The sequence below is a fragment of the Dendrobates tinctorius genome, unplaced genomic scaffold (genome assembly GCF_039654945.1).
Source record: "Dendrobates tinctorius isolate UK_male_01 unplaced genomic scaffold, ASM3965494v1 ptg000083l, whole genome shotgun sequence".
Taxonomy (NCBI): Eukaryota; Metazoa; Chordata; class Amphibia; order Anura; family Dendrobatidae; genus Dendrobates; species Dendrobates tinctorius.
Window position 1 is genome coordinate 38,938,253 of NW_027361751.1, and position 16,048 is coordinate 38,954,300.

Here is a 16,048-nt window from a genome sequence, read left to right on the forward strand (position 1 = left end):
ATCCTCTTTCCTCCATCTAGCTCAACCCGCTACTAGGTCTCTCCCAATAAATGACATCACTTTTCTGAGTTTCATAAGTCGGTTGCCTTAGTGTAACTCTTAACTCTGTCCTGTCCTTCACATCACACATCCATGCTCCTAACTCCTCCAACTCAAAAATGTTTCCATGATATGCTCTTTTCTGAACCTACTAATATGTTAGTGCTGCCCTTTTCATCTCCTGCCTCCACTACTGCAATATCCTCCTCTGTGGCCTCCCTGCCAACACTCTCGCACCTCTCCAGTCCATTTTAAATTCCATTTCCAGATTCCTCCACCTCTCCTCTCTGTCAATCCTTCACTGGCTTCCAATTCCCCAACAAATGCAGTTTATATTTCGAAGGCCGGGATCACACTACTGTGTGATGCAAGAAACTCACACGAACACCTGGCACTGCCACCGACACTCAGGACCGGAGCTGTGGCTGCATGTATTTTTATGACTGGTGCGAATTTCTCGCATCACACACGGTAGTGTGATCCCGGCCTAACAATGATGTTCAAGCCTTCCATAATCTGTCTCTTCCATGCGTCTGAAATAATCTCCTGACCCCTCCCCATACAATCTCCGGTCCTCCCAAGACCTCCTTCTCTCCTCCACTCTAGTACGTTCCTCACCCAGTCTCCTCCTAGACTTCTGCCGAGCGTCCCCCATCCAATGGAATACAGCACCTCAACATATCAGACTTGTCTCCCATATTTGGAACCTTGGTGCTTAACCTTAAATCTAGCATTTCTTGCTGATATATTGTCTAAGCTTGTGCTGCCGATCTACACTCGGGACACATGTCCGCCGTAGCTTGCAGTGCTCAGCATTCTGCTATACGTAGTCGCTCCTAATACCCGTAATGTCACATACGGTGACCCCATGTAATAGGCTGTTCTCACACGTTGTGCAGCCTCCACTGTCCCCATCACTCTTCTATAGAGCGTGGTGGAGCGGGTGGCCTGCCCGCATCCTACTGGACGCTTGTAGCTGCATAGGTCTCAGTTTTCAGTACGTTGCCCCTGATGTGCAACAAAAGGTAAATTCTGATAATAGAAATATTGTCTATTCCTGCCATACAGACAACTTCCAACATATAGCGTATGTTCACCAAAGGCACGCTGGACCATTTACGATAAAGAAACCGAAAACCACACACAAAGACTAGACAATGAACAGTCAATAACTTTAATACATTTTGATGTACAATATAAAACTACATAATATTCTAGTGGCTCATGGGAATCAGTCATTAGGCCGTGTTCACACGGGTCGGATTTGACACAGATTTTGGCATGGATGCAATGCAGTCTCGGAGAAAAGAAAATTGCTGTGAAAAAAAAAGGGTCGTATTCTGCACAGACACGTTGAGGTTTAGTGTAACTGAACATCAATGGGGATAAACCTCATTTGAACTCATTTCAATCTGCACATCTATGGCAGTAATCTTCAGCTTCTGATTTTGCTGTAAAATACAGATTATATTTGTAATATCCAACATGTGACTTAGTTGCATAAATCTATTTATGGCTTCCTGATCTCCTTTTCTTTGACCGGCAGAAGATGTATGAATCGCCGGCTTACCCGATCGGTGACTGCAGAGGTAACCCATCGAGAGTTGCCAACCACAACGTATGTTAGATATTGTGGGGCTGCCTATACATGATAAATCGTTCGGTTTTGGTGAGTCACTTCAGTGTGTGTCTCCATTACTGGCTGTGCCGCACCACTCCTTTTGTGTACAGGTGTCTCAATGCTGGACCTTCTTCTTGGCCCACACCACCTCCACATCGGTCATGGTCTAACCCTTTGATCAGCACATCTGTAAGCTGTGGAGAGGGCACAATCGCAACTAATAGTTTAGTAAAGTTAGGAATCAGTAACATGACAATTGTAAAGGATATACAGTGCCTTGCGAAAGTATTCGGCCCCCTTGAACTTTTCAACCTTTTCCCACATATCATGCTTCAAACATAAAGATACCAAATGTAAATTTTTGGTGAAGAATCAACAACAAGTGGGACACAATTGTGAAGTTGAACAAAATTTACTGGTTATTTTAAACTTTTGTGGAAATTAAACTGAAAAGTGGGGCGTGCAATATTATTCGGCCCCTTTAACTTAACACTTTGTTGAGCCACCTTTTGCTGCGATTACAGCTGCAAGTCGCTTGGGGTATGTCTCTATCAGTTTTGTACATCGAGAGACTGAAATTCTTGCCCATTCTTCCTTGGCAAACAGCTCAAGCTCAGTGAGGTTTGATGGAGATCATTTGTGAACAGCAGTTTTCAGCTCTTTCCACAGATTCTCGATTGGATTCAGGTCTGGACTTTGACTTGGCCATTCTAACACCTGGATACGTTTATTTGTGAACCATTCCATTGTAGATTTTGCTTTATGTTTGGGATCATTGTCTTGTTGGAAGACAAATCTCCGTCCCACTCTCAGGTCTTTTGCAGACTCCAACAGGTTTTCTTCAAGAATGGTCCTGTATTTGGCGCCATCTTCCCATCAATTTTAACTATCTTCCCTGTCCCTGCTGAAGAAACGCAGGCCCAAACCATGATGCTGCCACCACCATGTTTGACAGTGGGGATGGTGTGTTCAGGGTGATGAGCTGTGTTGCCTTTTCGCCAAACATATCGTTTGGCATTGCCAAAAAGTTGGATTTTGGTTTCATCTGACCAGAGCATCTTCTTCCACATGTTTGGTGTCTCTCAGGTGGCTTGTTACAAACTTTAAACGACACTTTTTATGGATATCTTTAAGAAATGGCTTTCCTCTTGCCACTCTTCCATAAAGGCCAGATTTGTGCAGTGTACGACTGATTGTTGTCCTATGGACAGACTGTCCCACCTCAGCTGTAGATCTCTGAAGTTCATCCAGAGTGATCATGGGCCTCTTGGCTGCATCTCTGATCAGTCTTCTCCTTGTTTGAGATGAAAGTTTAGAGGGACAGCCTGGTCATGGTAGATTTGCAGTGGTATGATACTCCTTTCATTTCAATATGATCGCTTGCACAGTGCTCCTTGGGATGTTTAAAGTTTTGGAAATCACTTTGTATCCAAATCTGGCTTTAAACTTCTCCACAACAGTATCACGGACCTGCCTGTTGTGTTCCTTGGTCTTCATGATGCTCTCTGTGCTTCAAACAGAACCCTGAGACTATCACAGAGCAGGTGCATTTAGACGGAGACTTGATTACACACAGGTGGATTATATTTATCATCATTAGTCAATTAGGGCAAGATTGGATCATTCAGAGATCTACAATGAACTTCTGGAGTGAGTTTGCTGCCCTGAAAGTAAAAGGGCCGAATAATATTGCACGCCCCACTTTTCAGTTTTTGAATTTCCACAAAAATGTAAAATAACCAATAAATTTCGTTCAACTTCACGATTGTGTCCCACTTGTTGTTGATTCTTCACCAAAAATTTACATTTGGTATCTTTATGTTTGAAGCAGGATATGTGGGAAAAGGTTGAAAAGTTCCAGAGGGCCGAATACTTTCGCAAGGCACTGTACTTTTGCAAGTAGCATTGGCCAGAGAGTGGCAGTGTCCTGAAAAAACGTTACCCCTTAGATCCTCCACTTAAGATCTCTCATTGAGCCAACCAGTCTCCTAATCTGCACTGACAAGAGACAAGAACCCCAAAATACCAGCCTCCTACTCTGAAAAAAAAAACAAAAAAAAAACACACAAATTGAGCTTGTCGACGGTTGAACGACTTTTATGCTATATTATGTATTTATACTTTTGCTTTTTATTTACTTACAATGCATTGACAAGAGGAAAAAAACCCGAAATACCAAGCTCCCACTCTGCACTGACGAGGGGCAATAACCCTAAAGTACCAGGCTCCGACTCTGCATTGACAAGGGGAATACCAGTCCTCTACTCTGCTTTAATGAGGGGTGATATCTCCGAAATACCAGTCTCCTACTCTGCACTGATGAGGGGGGAGAACCCAAAATTAGCTATCTGCAAACAGATTCTGGTCATGTGGCTAGCCTCCATAAAGGGTCCACATTGACTTCTAGGTCTGCTACCTCCAATAGGTGGCCTTAGAGATCCCGTTTTTCCTCTAGGCAGAGGCTATTCACAAAGATTCCTGAGACAACGAAGGGGAGACTAAGGGAACAACCCATGCACCTTACATGATCCTTCAGCCAACACCTCTCCCCAAACTCCACTATGCACATAAGTGCTCAGCACTAGAGATCTCTTATGTCCTAGCATTGGGCAAAAAAAATTGTACAATTTTTAATCATATGTCATGAAAAATTAAAATCTGGAGACGTTCCCCCTTTGTTTCCAAAAAATCTACATATAAGCAGCTCACAAGTAGACATAGGAATATAATCCACCGCTAGCGGGAATGTGATGAGCTGCCTGCTATAGGATGTAATGAACCTGCGTCTGAACAGGACTCCCGTCTAGAAGAAAGCAGCGAGTCAATGTCTTGGATGGCTTTTGCCGTCTTCTCCAGAATAGCCGGTATATTCATGTCCCCTCCATCATCGCTATCCATCCGGCTGGGAAGTGCAGTGTCGTTTCTGGGGCGCTGTGCGCGGCCGTTCTCCGATAGGACTGGATGTATGTGTTAGGAAAAACAAGGAGGACGCAGTAATGGTCTCCTTGGCTGCAAAACGAAAATCTAATGGCTGCAATAACAATTCCTGGAGAGCCGATCTGTCAGCAGGATTCACAATCCAGACTGCAAACATTACACAGATCCCCTCCGGAGAGGAATACGACGGGGCCGTCCTCAGGATGGAGAGGTGGCCATTTAGCGATATGAGAGACCTGGAAATCCCCATACAAGCACGCACGGCCAACTCCTCCCGAGAGAGAGTCCATCCTGCGGATACCCCATATATGTCCCAAATAACCGTATGAGGCATAATATAGGCTCGGGGTCTGGTCTGTGCACATGCAGTGTTGATGGCAATGGCTGGATGGTAACGGCTTTGGCAGTACGGCTGCCATATTAGAGATCAGAAATGCTGTGGATCATATTCCACAGCACTGTACAGACATCATTGCTGTCCCCATTGGGGCTCACAATCTAGATTCCCAATCAGTATGTCTTCGAAGTGTGGAGAACCCGAAGGAAACCCAAACAAACACGGGGAAAACATACAAACTCCCTGCAGATGTTGTCCTTGATGGGAACCCAGGACCCCATTCCTGCAGCGCTGACCACTGAGCCACCGTCCTCCCAGTGCTTTTACCTAAGCGTCATTGCCATTATGCAGAGATCTTCCATTATGCTGCAGATTCTTACAGCAGATCTCATTGCAATGCAAATATTGAGATCTGCAGTAAAGCCGGCGTGTATCTCACCGTTCACGCTGAAGGTGTTACTTTAGTGTGACTGCGGCTGTGTTACTAGACAGTTATGATGCGCATTCTGCATTACAGATCTCAGCTGCTGCAGAACCTCCTTACAAGGGAAAACGTCAACTTCTGGCTAATCACTAATTGAGTTGAAACGTTACTATTTTTAAAAAGAGGTTCTGCAGCAGATGCAGTGTGCAAGATATTGTCCTGCCCTGTAATATGCATATTATCTGCTGATGATCTCGGTCAATGACTGACACTGAATTTCCATTCTCTTTTCTGCACCCAGTGTTTTATGAGGCGTCATGTAGAATATTGCACTACATGAGGAATATCAGCGGTCACGTCACTTTTCCTACCTGCCGGCAATCCTATATCTGGGCTCAGACGTCCAGGGTGACCGATGACAGAACGGGGTACATTCTCCCCTAATGTCGCCATAAAGGATACAATTAAACCTCTGAATCTTCTGGAGTTCTCGTGCCACCGTCCTGGGGAGAGAAAACCCAGGCTCGTGATTTGCATAAATCATACATAGGATCCATAGCAATTTACAAAGTAATTTCCCTAGGAGAACGAAACAAAATAAAGTTTCAAATACAACCAAGGTCCAGCAGTGGCCATCTTCTCCAAAAGAAAGAAATCTAACTAAAGGGTTTTTCCGGTTTCCCATCATTTCCGTGCTGCCCTTCTGATGCTCCTCTCAGTTCTCTAGATACAAGGCTGCGGTGCTGTCTACATGTGACTGCTGCAGCCAATCACCAGTCATGTGCCTTACACTGAGGAGACCAGTAACTGGCTGCAGTGATCACGTGTGCTGTAGGTGTTTCATCACTGCTGCAGCTTGTAAACAGGGACTGGGAGCCGCAGCAGAGAGGCAGTGCTGGAGCGCAGAAGGGTGAGTAATGCCAAGGGTATTAAAACCTTGTAATTTGGAAACCCACTCTGCTGACCCGGCGACGCATTACTGATCCACCTGCACAGACCTTATGGCAACCAATGCTTAAAGACCCCATGTACAGTAAGCAAACGTTGTCCGGACCCATCAATTTCTGAGAAAATGGCCGATCATCTAATGTTAATGTGGGCCTCCCGAGTGTCCCGACAGGTTATATTGGGTGACATAAGGATCATTAGGATGGAATCCAATCACTGAATCCTTTTGGGAAGATAAAGCTGCTGCCAGATAATTCCAACAGCAACCCGCTCACAGAAAACAGTGGCGCCGGGCTTAGCCGGGGGATTCAGGGAGATCTACATGGCTACATAGTAGATAGCTGTCGGCTGATTTGGCTGACAACCATCTCCCGACTACTCCAGCATAAGTCATGTAGGGTGTGAAATGTGACATGGGGTCACAGAAAGGAAAGCATACTCACCCAAACCCCTTCACCATCTCCGTTTCTGTAGTAGTGCAGGTCGTGATTTCTCCCAATGATTTCTCATCCAGCCATCTGCACCAGGCCACTGCGGTTCGGATGTAGCTGCAGGGAGACATAGATTATAGGACGACATGTTACTCAGAAAAGGATAAGGAAGGAGTAAAGAAAAATGGCGAAAAATAAAGCAGGAATTCAGGTCACATTAGAATGAGACTAATGCCCATCTATATCAGGGGAAGGTTCCCTCTGCACATTCATTATGGAAAGGATGGGGTCACCTAGTCAGGAGTCATTGTCAGGGCTTCCATTAGCCAAAGAGGAGACACAGATTGCACTGAACATGCGCAGTGCACTCTTAAAGGGTTTGTCTCATCTTACTAAAAGGGGTAAAATTGCAAAGTGCTCGGAAAAATCAAGCAGCTTTTCAATTTACCACTTATTAAAAGAAATCTGATTTCAAGAAATGAAAGGTTACTGGCCACCTCTGCAGTCTCACAGTGGCAGGTTTTCTGGCTCTATGCTGCTTTGAAACTGGCCAGATGGCTCTCTCCACCCGGCTGCAGAGGCAATGCTAGCGATATCGGAGAGTGCACAGGTTACCCGTACGGCAATGCTAGCGGCATCGGAGAGTGCACAGGTCACCCGTACGGCAATGCTAGCGGCATCGACGAGTGCACAGGTCACCCGTACGGCAATGCTAGCGGCATCGACGAGTGCACAGGTCACCCGTACGGCAATGCTAGCGGCATCGGAAAGTGCACAGGTCACCCGTACGGCAATGCTAGCGGCATCGGAGAGTGCACAGGTCACCCGTACGGCAATGCTAGCGGCATCGACGAGTGCACAGGTCACCCGTACGGCAATGCTAGCGGCATCGACGAGTGCACAGGTCACCCGTACGGCAATGCTAGCGGCATCGGAAAGTGCACAGGTCACCCGTACGGCAATGCTAGCGGCATCGGAGAGTGCACAGGTCACCCGTACGGCAATGCTAGCGGCATCGGAAAGTGCACAGGTCACCCGTACGGCAATGCTAGCGGCATCGGAGAGTGCACAGGTCACCCGTACGGCAATGCTAGCGGCATCGGAGAGTGCACAGGTCACCCGTACGGCAATGCTAGCGGCATCGGAGAGTGCACAGGTCACCCGTACGGCAATGCTAGCGGCATCGGAGAGTGCACAGGTCACCCGTACGGCAATGCTAGCGGCATCGGAGAGTGCACAGGTCACCCGTACGGCAATGCTAGCGGCATCGGAGAGTGCACAGGTCACCCGTACGGCAATGCTAGCGGCATCGACGAGTGCACAGGTCACCCGTACGGCAATGCTAGCGGCATCGGAAAGTGCACAGGTCACCCGTACGGCAATGCTAGCGGCATCGGAGAGTGCACAGGTCACCCCTATGGCAATGCCAGCGGCATCGGAGAGTGCACAGGTCACCTCTATGGCAATGCTAGCGGCATCGGAGAGTGCACAGGTCACCCGTACAGAAAACCCGGAGACAGAGGAGCGGTGCTCTCCTGAAGACAGAAGATTATACAATTCTTTAATAAATGGAAGGTGCACTAAATGAAACCATATACTGGTATACTCATTAAAGGCCACTCGTATATTTACAGGGTTTTTCTGTAAATCACAAGATAGGTGATATATGAATGATTGCAGGAGGTCTGTGTACTGAGGTCCCCACTGATCCTAAAAGTCCCCAATCTAAGGGAAGCGTTAGGAACCACGTGTGGTCACTCCATTACAGGTCTATATCTTCTCCTATAGAGTTTTTGCACATCCTCACAAACACTTCAGGGGTCTTTAGGACCCAAGTTCTCTGGATCAGCAGGGGTCTCAGCACGCTGCAGTGTGGTCAGTGTCTGTAACAAGGCGCAGGGACGTCACATGAACAGCACATCGGGACTCCACAGCATGACGTACAGAAGTGGCCACAGTTTGGGGAAGATAACGTGCAGACCCCGGCAGCAGCCACGACACAAGGTCCGGGCTGCTGGCTCCATCCCACACATTGCCTATATCTGGAGCAGAAAACAGCTGATCAGTAGGGGTGCCGGGTGTCAGACCCCACTGATCCGATTGGCCATCACTAAATTCTGGACAACCCCTTCAACAAATAAATAGGTAAGTCACATATAAAAAACCCACAGCAGGTATCCCACCTTGCATATTCTCCAGGATCTTCCATTTCTACCAGCTTTGATGATCCATTTGGAAAGCGCAAACAGCAAAAACCAAACCGTTCATGTCGGGCAGCGCTGGATGATTTCTGTAAAGCTGCGCCGTCCGGACACTAACGATGGAGGCAACAAGACAAGGATTTAGGACCTAATCTAAGGCGGTTTATATCATTTACCAGTATATTTTCCTGGTAAAACCGATGAGTAATTTTAATGCAAAGAATTTACTATGAGGCCACGTTCACACCATCAGTATTTTACCTCAGGGTTTGTAAGCTGAACCCAGGAGCGGGTGATAAATCCAGAAGTGGTGACGGGTTTCTATTATACTTTTCCTCCGATTGTTCCTCTCCTGGGTTTGGCTGATACATACTGAGGTAAAATACTCAAGGTGTGAACGTGGCCTATAGAGATAACTGCAGCACATCCTATGAGCCGACATTACCAACAAGGACTATTGCTCGTACATTAGAAATATTTCACATTTCTTTAGAGGACCAATCTTACTAAATCCATACTGCAGCTGCCCATGACTGTCGGACTGCTACCTTCCTAATGTAGAAGGAAAAGTAAAGATTCCTGTAACCAGCATCTGCGCCCACTTCTGGTAGTCCAGCTCACATTTCTAGCCTAGTAAAAGGCCGTATAACAAATGGGAGTTCTCCGAGGTATTCTCCAATTAAAGTGTCCGGTAAAGGGTTAAGGCCCCATTACACACGGCGAGATCGCTGATTTTGTGACACATCGGCTTCTCTCCAGCGATATCGCGGTGTGACATCCAGCAGCGACCAGCCCCCCCGCCGGGTATCGCTGATCGTACTGGGACGTTTTTTCATCGCTGGTCTCCCGCTGGCCAGCACGCATTGCTGGGTGTGGCAGCAGGAGCCAGCGATGCTGGTATCCAACGTAAACATCGGGTTTCTAAGAGCCACGCGACTCTTAGAAACCCGATGTTTACGTTGGATACCAGCTTGCTCGCTGGTCCTGATCGCTGGAGGGGCTGTCTATGTGACAGCTTGCCAGTGATCAGTCTAACATGTCCCCGCGATCCCATCTACGTCGGATTGTTGGTGGGATCGCTGGGACATAGTTATGTGTAACGGGGCCTTTACTCTCAAGATGTCTCTTGAGCAGCTCAGAGCTATGTAGTCTCCTGACTTTCTGGTTTCTGCTGTAACACATTCAGCCATCAGTGGTGTCTACAGTGTGATCACTGTGTTTATTTGGACAAGCACACAACTCTGGACAGCAAGATCCCGGACTAGGAAACCTGCTGTGGGAAAACCAATGCTGTGGGCTGGTGATTTTGTAAGATTTATAACAGCAGCTTGTCAGGAGCTAAGAGGGAGTACGAGGGAGGTGAGACATTATCTACTGTATAGAAATGAATGGGCTGGAGAAAGCCGACTGGTATGTTAGGTGTTAAAGGGAATCAGTCAGGAGGTTTTTGTTATATAATCTGAGAACAGCAGAACATAAAGCAAGAGAGTCTGATTCCAGGGATGTATCAATTACTGGGCTGCTTGGTGCAGATTTGATGGGACAAGTTTTCTGTCAGATGTAGGTGTAGCAAAGCTAAGACTTCTGGGCTGTGTATAACCCACCCCACACTCCAGACTGGCAGCTTCCTGTGTGCACTGTGCATTGTCAGCAAGCAGCCAATCATTGGTGGGGGCGGGGTTACACAGATTAGCCTGACTGCTCTGCAAGGGATATGTTGTCCAGCAATGATGATCTCCTGCTGATAAAACATGAATTGTTTTGAAACAACAGCACACAGCCTAATAAGTGACACATCCCTGGAATCAGGCTTGTGTCCTATATTATGCTGCACTCAGATAAAATAAAAACCTGCTGACAGATTTAAGGGTCTTTGTCAGCACAAAATGACTGTTCAATCCAAGTTCAGGCGCTTGGGACCAAACATTTAGGTGCACCTTCGCACCTGCTTGTTGTCCCTCTCTTTCCTCCCCACTCTTCTTCTTTGATAAATCTGGTTTTATAGGCCAGAGAAGGGCAGAGATAGATGAAAAGAAGGAGGTGAGAAGAAGCTGTTAAATATTTGGCCACGCCATGATGCACCTAACGCCTGTTCTTCGTCTGAACAGTCAGTCTGTGCTGACAGAGCCCCTGTAACCCTTCTCCTGGAATGTAGCCACTGCACCTCCTAGGGCAGGGTCTGAGCAGGTGCTGGTGGCCGAGCTCCATGTAAGCCAGCTGTACACTATCAAAGATAAAAGTTATCATTGCAGGAGGATGGCAGCTGATAGAAAAGCAAGTCAATTGCAAACTTGCTTATTATTATTTTCATGCTGCCTAACTAAAGCAATGTATTAACTTGAAAAATAACCGTTTAAGTTGCGGCCTTCATGAATTGGACTTTTCTAGCACATCCCATGGATGCCTGAAAGAATTGAGATCTGGCGAATTTGGAGATAAGTCACCACCTTGAACTCTTTGTTCCTCAAACCATATTTCTGAACATATTTTGCAAGGGCATGATCCAGCTGAAAGTGGCCACTGCCATGAACGTGCGTACTTGGTCAATACAATGTTAGATGGGTGGTAACTGTCAGATATACTAAATTGATAGGAGTCAAGGAGTGCTTGTCACAGTGGCCGCTCCTGACCCGGTCACTGGTGTTAGTTACTAACCTTTGTATACCAGAAACAATGCCTGCTGGTTTGGAGACGCTCTGACCCCATCATCCAGCCATCACAATGTGGTCCTCGTCCCCTATATCCTCACACTTGCCTGTTTCTCCTGATATTAGAGTTGTTTTCATTGTAAGAACACGTGGACTCTGCACATTACCTCTTCATTTTTATTAAAGTTGGCAAAACCCCAAATCATGTGTAGAAGGACACCGTCCACATAGCTGGCGTACACCGCGCCATTGGAATATACTGCAAATCTTCCTTGGTTTGGGATGAAGGATTGCTCGAGCAGCACTGGAGCGACCGCTCTGGAGGCAGGACCAGATCCCTGGAATAAGAAATGGACATTATATCAGGACACGGCAGGGTGCATTCACATCCATAGTGATGGGCGATGAAAACAGTGGTGGAAGCACGCAGGCACGAGGAGATGTGTGACCCCCGGCCCCCAGTATGTGCAGCAGCAGGGCCAGTGTGATCAGCGAGAATCCCTGATATTTTCTGCTTTACCTTCTGAAATATCATTTATAACTAGGAATCTTGTCAGACGAAGCAAACAGCAACGAGAAGAATCAACAGCTTTGTTATTTGGAGTATGTAGTGCTTAAAGGGAATCTGTCAGCAGGTTTTTGCTATGTAATCTGAAGACAGCATGCTGTAGGGGTTAAAACGCAGATTTCAGCAATGCCTCTCTTATCAAGCTCGGTAGTTTTGTGTGCTTGCAATGATTGTTATAGCACCAGGAGCTTCTCATCGCTGGGACACGCCCCCGTCTGTGATAGGCACCTCACTGTCTATAGGCAATGTACAGAGAGCCTGGTATAGGTAGGGTTAGCTGGGGTGAGGGTGGGGTTTGATTTCTCAGCTCTGCTTCAAGCTAAATCTAAAAATTCTGATTGTGTCAGAGTCGCTGCACCCAGTTATCTAAGTGATACATTGTTGGATTCGGGGTCTCTTTGCCTACATCATGCTGCTCTCAGATGAGGTAGCAAAAACCTGCTGACAGACTCCCTTTTACCCTCAGGATTTATCCACAGTTCCCTGTATTTTTTGGTAAGCATGCTTTTTAATAATGTGTCCCCAAATATAATTCCCTTGAATAGAGCAAGAGGTGTGCGCTAAATAAAGTCTAGCCCAAATCTGACTCCCACAGAGGCACTGCCCCAACAAGGCCCTACCCCCACAGGGATGATGCGGATCAGGCAGGGACATCAGTGACACCTCTGTGGACTAGACTGGGGTCAAAGAATCCTAATTGGAAAAAAACTGGGCTAAATTTCATGATTACATACATTGTTATGGCACCTGACCAACCCTGGGGTTTTCTTTCATTTCCCCTTCGAATGTCTAATATCCAGGGCTGGTGGTCACACGCGATCAGTAGCTCTGTCCCACCGTTCAGATCTGCTTGTATTTCGGGTATTGTGCAGACCATGCACAGGTTCTCACTAGTGGTGGGCGTTTTGAGAGGACTCAATAAAGAAGTAGGGGGCACAATAACACGCAAGTAACAGTAATATCTACACACAGGATGATTATTATTTTTTTTTTTTAATTATTCCAAATGGAAAAAGTTTTGCCTGATTTAACAAACAGAGACCGCGAATCATCCAAGCTTTTACACCAGAACAATGGGGTAAAAAATGCTCTGAAAAGTCACAAGATTTTTGGGAAACGCGAAAAAAAATAAATCTGGAGCAGTATTTCTGGCGAAGCGCACACCACAGAGATGGTCCGAAGTCATTAAGTGGTGTGCGCCTCTTTACAGGTCCGCGCATCGTACCCCAGCGAAGCCTTCATTAACACTGGCCTGAAAACCGCGAGTCCTCAGCCCCAGAATAAGGAATCACAAGGCAACTTTATTACCCAGATGCTTACAGGTTATGTTCACCTTCGCCCAGAATTTTTTTTTATTCTTCATTTGCTTCCTAAATGCAAAGTTATAGTAAAACTATGTAATAATGGCCAATCACAGGACAGCTTTCATTTCTTACCGTTCATGCAAAAAATGAAAGCTGTAATGTCACTGGTTGCTTTTAGGACCATACTTCCACAACGCTTTATGGAGACAGTTACATAACCTTGAACCGCATAAAATAAAACTGGCTTAGGGCCTGTTCACATGCTGCATTTTTTTTCCTACGCGTTTTTCAAGGGCAACAACGCTGCATTCGGATTTCTGAAATCTCACGCACGCGTTGCTTATTTTTTCCCTGCAGATTTGAACAATTAGAGCATTTTTTAAATCTGCGGCAGGTCAATTCTGTCAGTGTTTTGCACTCATTAAAACAAATGGGACAAAAAAAAATAGAAATATTTTCCTGCCAAGTCTCCTACAAATACTCAGTGTGCGCACATGCCCGTTGGTCATCATGAGGGGCCAGAGTTAGTAAGAGGATTCTTAATCAAATGAGGCGTGACGTGGCGTACGCTTCCATGTGCACCCAGCCACGAATATCACTCTAGTCAGAGACTGGAGTAAGATTTGTGGCATAAGGAACGTCAAGCGGTGGTCGGGGTGAGTGGGTGGAGCTGGGATGAGGGGCTTGGCAAGGCGGGGTGCCTTGCCAAGCCCCTCATCCCAGCTCCACTCACTTTGTTGCATTTGGGCAGGTTGCTACATTTTGGCACAGCTGCGCATTTTACAAAACTAGTTACTTTTTACAGCTTTTCATGTCAACTTTGGTATAAAAGCGTTGATGATCCACAGTGAGGATCTAGACCATCTCACACGTTTCCCCTTTTGCATATCTGAGCGCTTGGGATCATTTCCGCAGCCTCCGCCCGGAGCTTTTCTATCCTGCATTTTGCATAGTGGCGAGAAAATGCTTATTCAAATACACATGGAAACGATACATGGAAATCCGCACCGTCCTCCAGCAGCAGGTGTCAGGCAGAGGACCGATGGACAGCTTGTGCTTGCAGCAAAATTCCAAGAACCTGGAAAGAAAAACGCACAGTGATAGAAGAAATCAGCTCATCCCTACCGATTAGGGTTCTGCAAAAAACTCACTGGGCCATGGGCCGGCGGTCACGTCCCTGGGCCAGCGGCTGCTGGAACGTAACCCTGCAGACCCAATCCTACCTGCAGCATCCTCCTCTAATCAAGAGGCTCGGGGGATGCCGCAGGTAGTAGACGGTGCGCAGGGCTCAGGCCACAGACTACAAACATGGCCACTGGACCACAGTCCGGCAAATCATTTTATTTCACGCCAATACCAATATATTCCATAGAGACCCATCCCCTATATAATATCCTACATACCATAACGGATTACATCAAACCTTTCCTGCTTATGTGCCATCAGTACATAAGTATGGACGTGTTGAATCTATTAATGATGAAAAAGTGGCGCTGCTTTCCTAGAAATAAGTCAGGACGCGGGTGTGGGCACATTTGCTAATCTTGCCTTGAGAAGGCTGTGACAGCCCCTCCATGGGGAAGAAAGATCAGAGCACGTGGGAAAAGGAGCCTTCGGTGGTCAGCCTCAGGACTTGTGATGCTCCCCGCATTTCTTTATTAAAGCACCACTCCAGTGGATTATTTTTATTGCAGAGCTGGAGTGGTGTTACTAATAGTAAGACAGTAGCAGCGCTGCATAGAACTGATGATGGAGGCTGGTAAGTATAATACTAGGCTCAGCGATCTTAGATTAGTAGCACCACTCCAGTGCCGAAATAAAAAAACCCGCTGGAGTGGTGCTTTAACAAACTTATTAATTAATCCAGCAATAACTCTATATTCTTGAATCCAATGCAAATTCATAGAAAACTGCAACAAATCGCCAAAGTTTCGGTTCTACCGGACCGTTATGACGGTGGTGTTCTGTCTGTAGAAAGCGAGGAGCAGAGAAGAGAAGCAAATGCACCAGATCCAGGAAAATACAAGTTATTGCAGGATTATTTAACGAGTTATTAATAAAGAGATCTGCTGAGCAGCAGATAACTTCTGAAAGCCCATAGTGCCAGCCCTGGTTGAAATCACGCAGCTTTCCTCGCAGAAAATCTTACACTACGGCCTTATATTTACTGCTGGGAAAGCTTTGGTACATTAGATGGCCGCTGTCATTTCATCTGATGGCCAATACAACTAATAAATTTGCTGTATACACCTAAAATGACATACCCAGAAAAAGAAGTCTGGAGTGCTGACCACTAGGGGGCTCCCTTCTGCGTAACTTGCTGCCCGCTGCCTGTTGTAAAGTGTAATCAGCCAGCAGCAGAGACACCGCGACGGAGCACAGGATGAGTCGGCGGCTTTTCCTCTCTGCTCTTCTAGCTTTCAAAATCATTTTTAAATTTGAAGCAGGCAAGAACAATGCGGGCTGGAAGTGAGAGCAGGGAAGTCCCAGGACCTATTAGTGCTGGTAGAATGCGGAGGAGGATGAACTGACCACTCGCAAAGAACTGACAGCAAGTTACGGTGAATGAAAATCGGGACAGCTCCCGGAT

At 46.5% G+C, this 16,048-nt stretch overlaps 1 protein-coding gene across 2 annotated transcripts in view; it reads right to left on the reverse strand.

Moving 5' to 3' along the window:
- Positions 1 to 1,199: 1,199 nt before the first annotated feature.
- Positions 1,200 to 16,048, reverse strand: part of CUNH5orf34 (chromosome unknown C5orf34 homolog) — a 28,038-nt gene continuing 13,189 nt past the window's right edge. The window contains exons 7-13 of one of the 2 annotated variants that reach the window (XM_073584328.1): positions 14,467 to 14,536; positions 11,754 to 11,924; positions 8,921 to 9,051; positions 6,750 to 6,854; positions 5,821 to 5,861; positions 4,370 to 4,617; positions 1,200 to 1,854 (exon numbers count right to left, since the gene is read on the reverse strand). In XM_073584328.1, coding sequence (XP_073440429.1) covers positions 4,397 to 4,617; positions 5,821 to 5,861; positions 6,750 to 6,854; positions 8,921 to 9,051; positions 11,754 to 11,924; positions 14,467 to 14,536 — 739 coding nt within the window. In that variant the 3' untranslated portion in view covers positions 1,200 to 1,854; positions 4,370 to 4,396. The remainder of the gene's footprint in view (positions 1,855 to 4,369; positions 4,618 to 5,820; positions 5,862 to 6,749; positions 6,855 to 8,920; positions 9,052 to 11,753; positions 11,925 to 14,466; positions 14,537 to 16,048) is intronic. The other variant, XM_073584329.1, reaches the window with a different exon arrangement.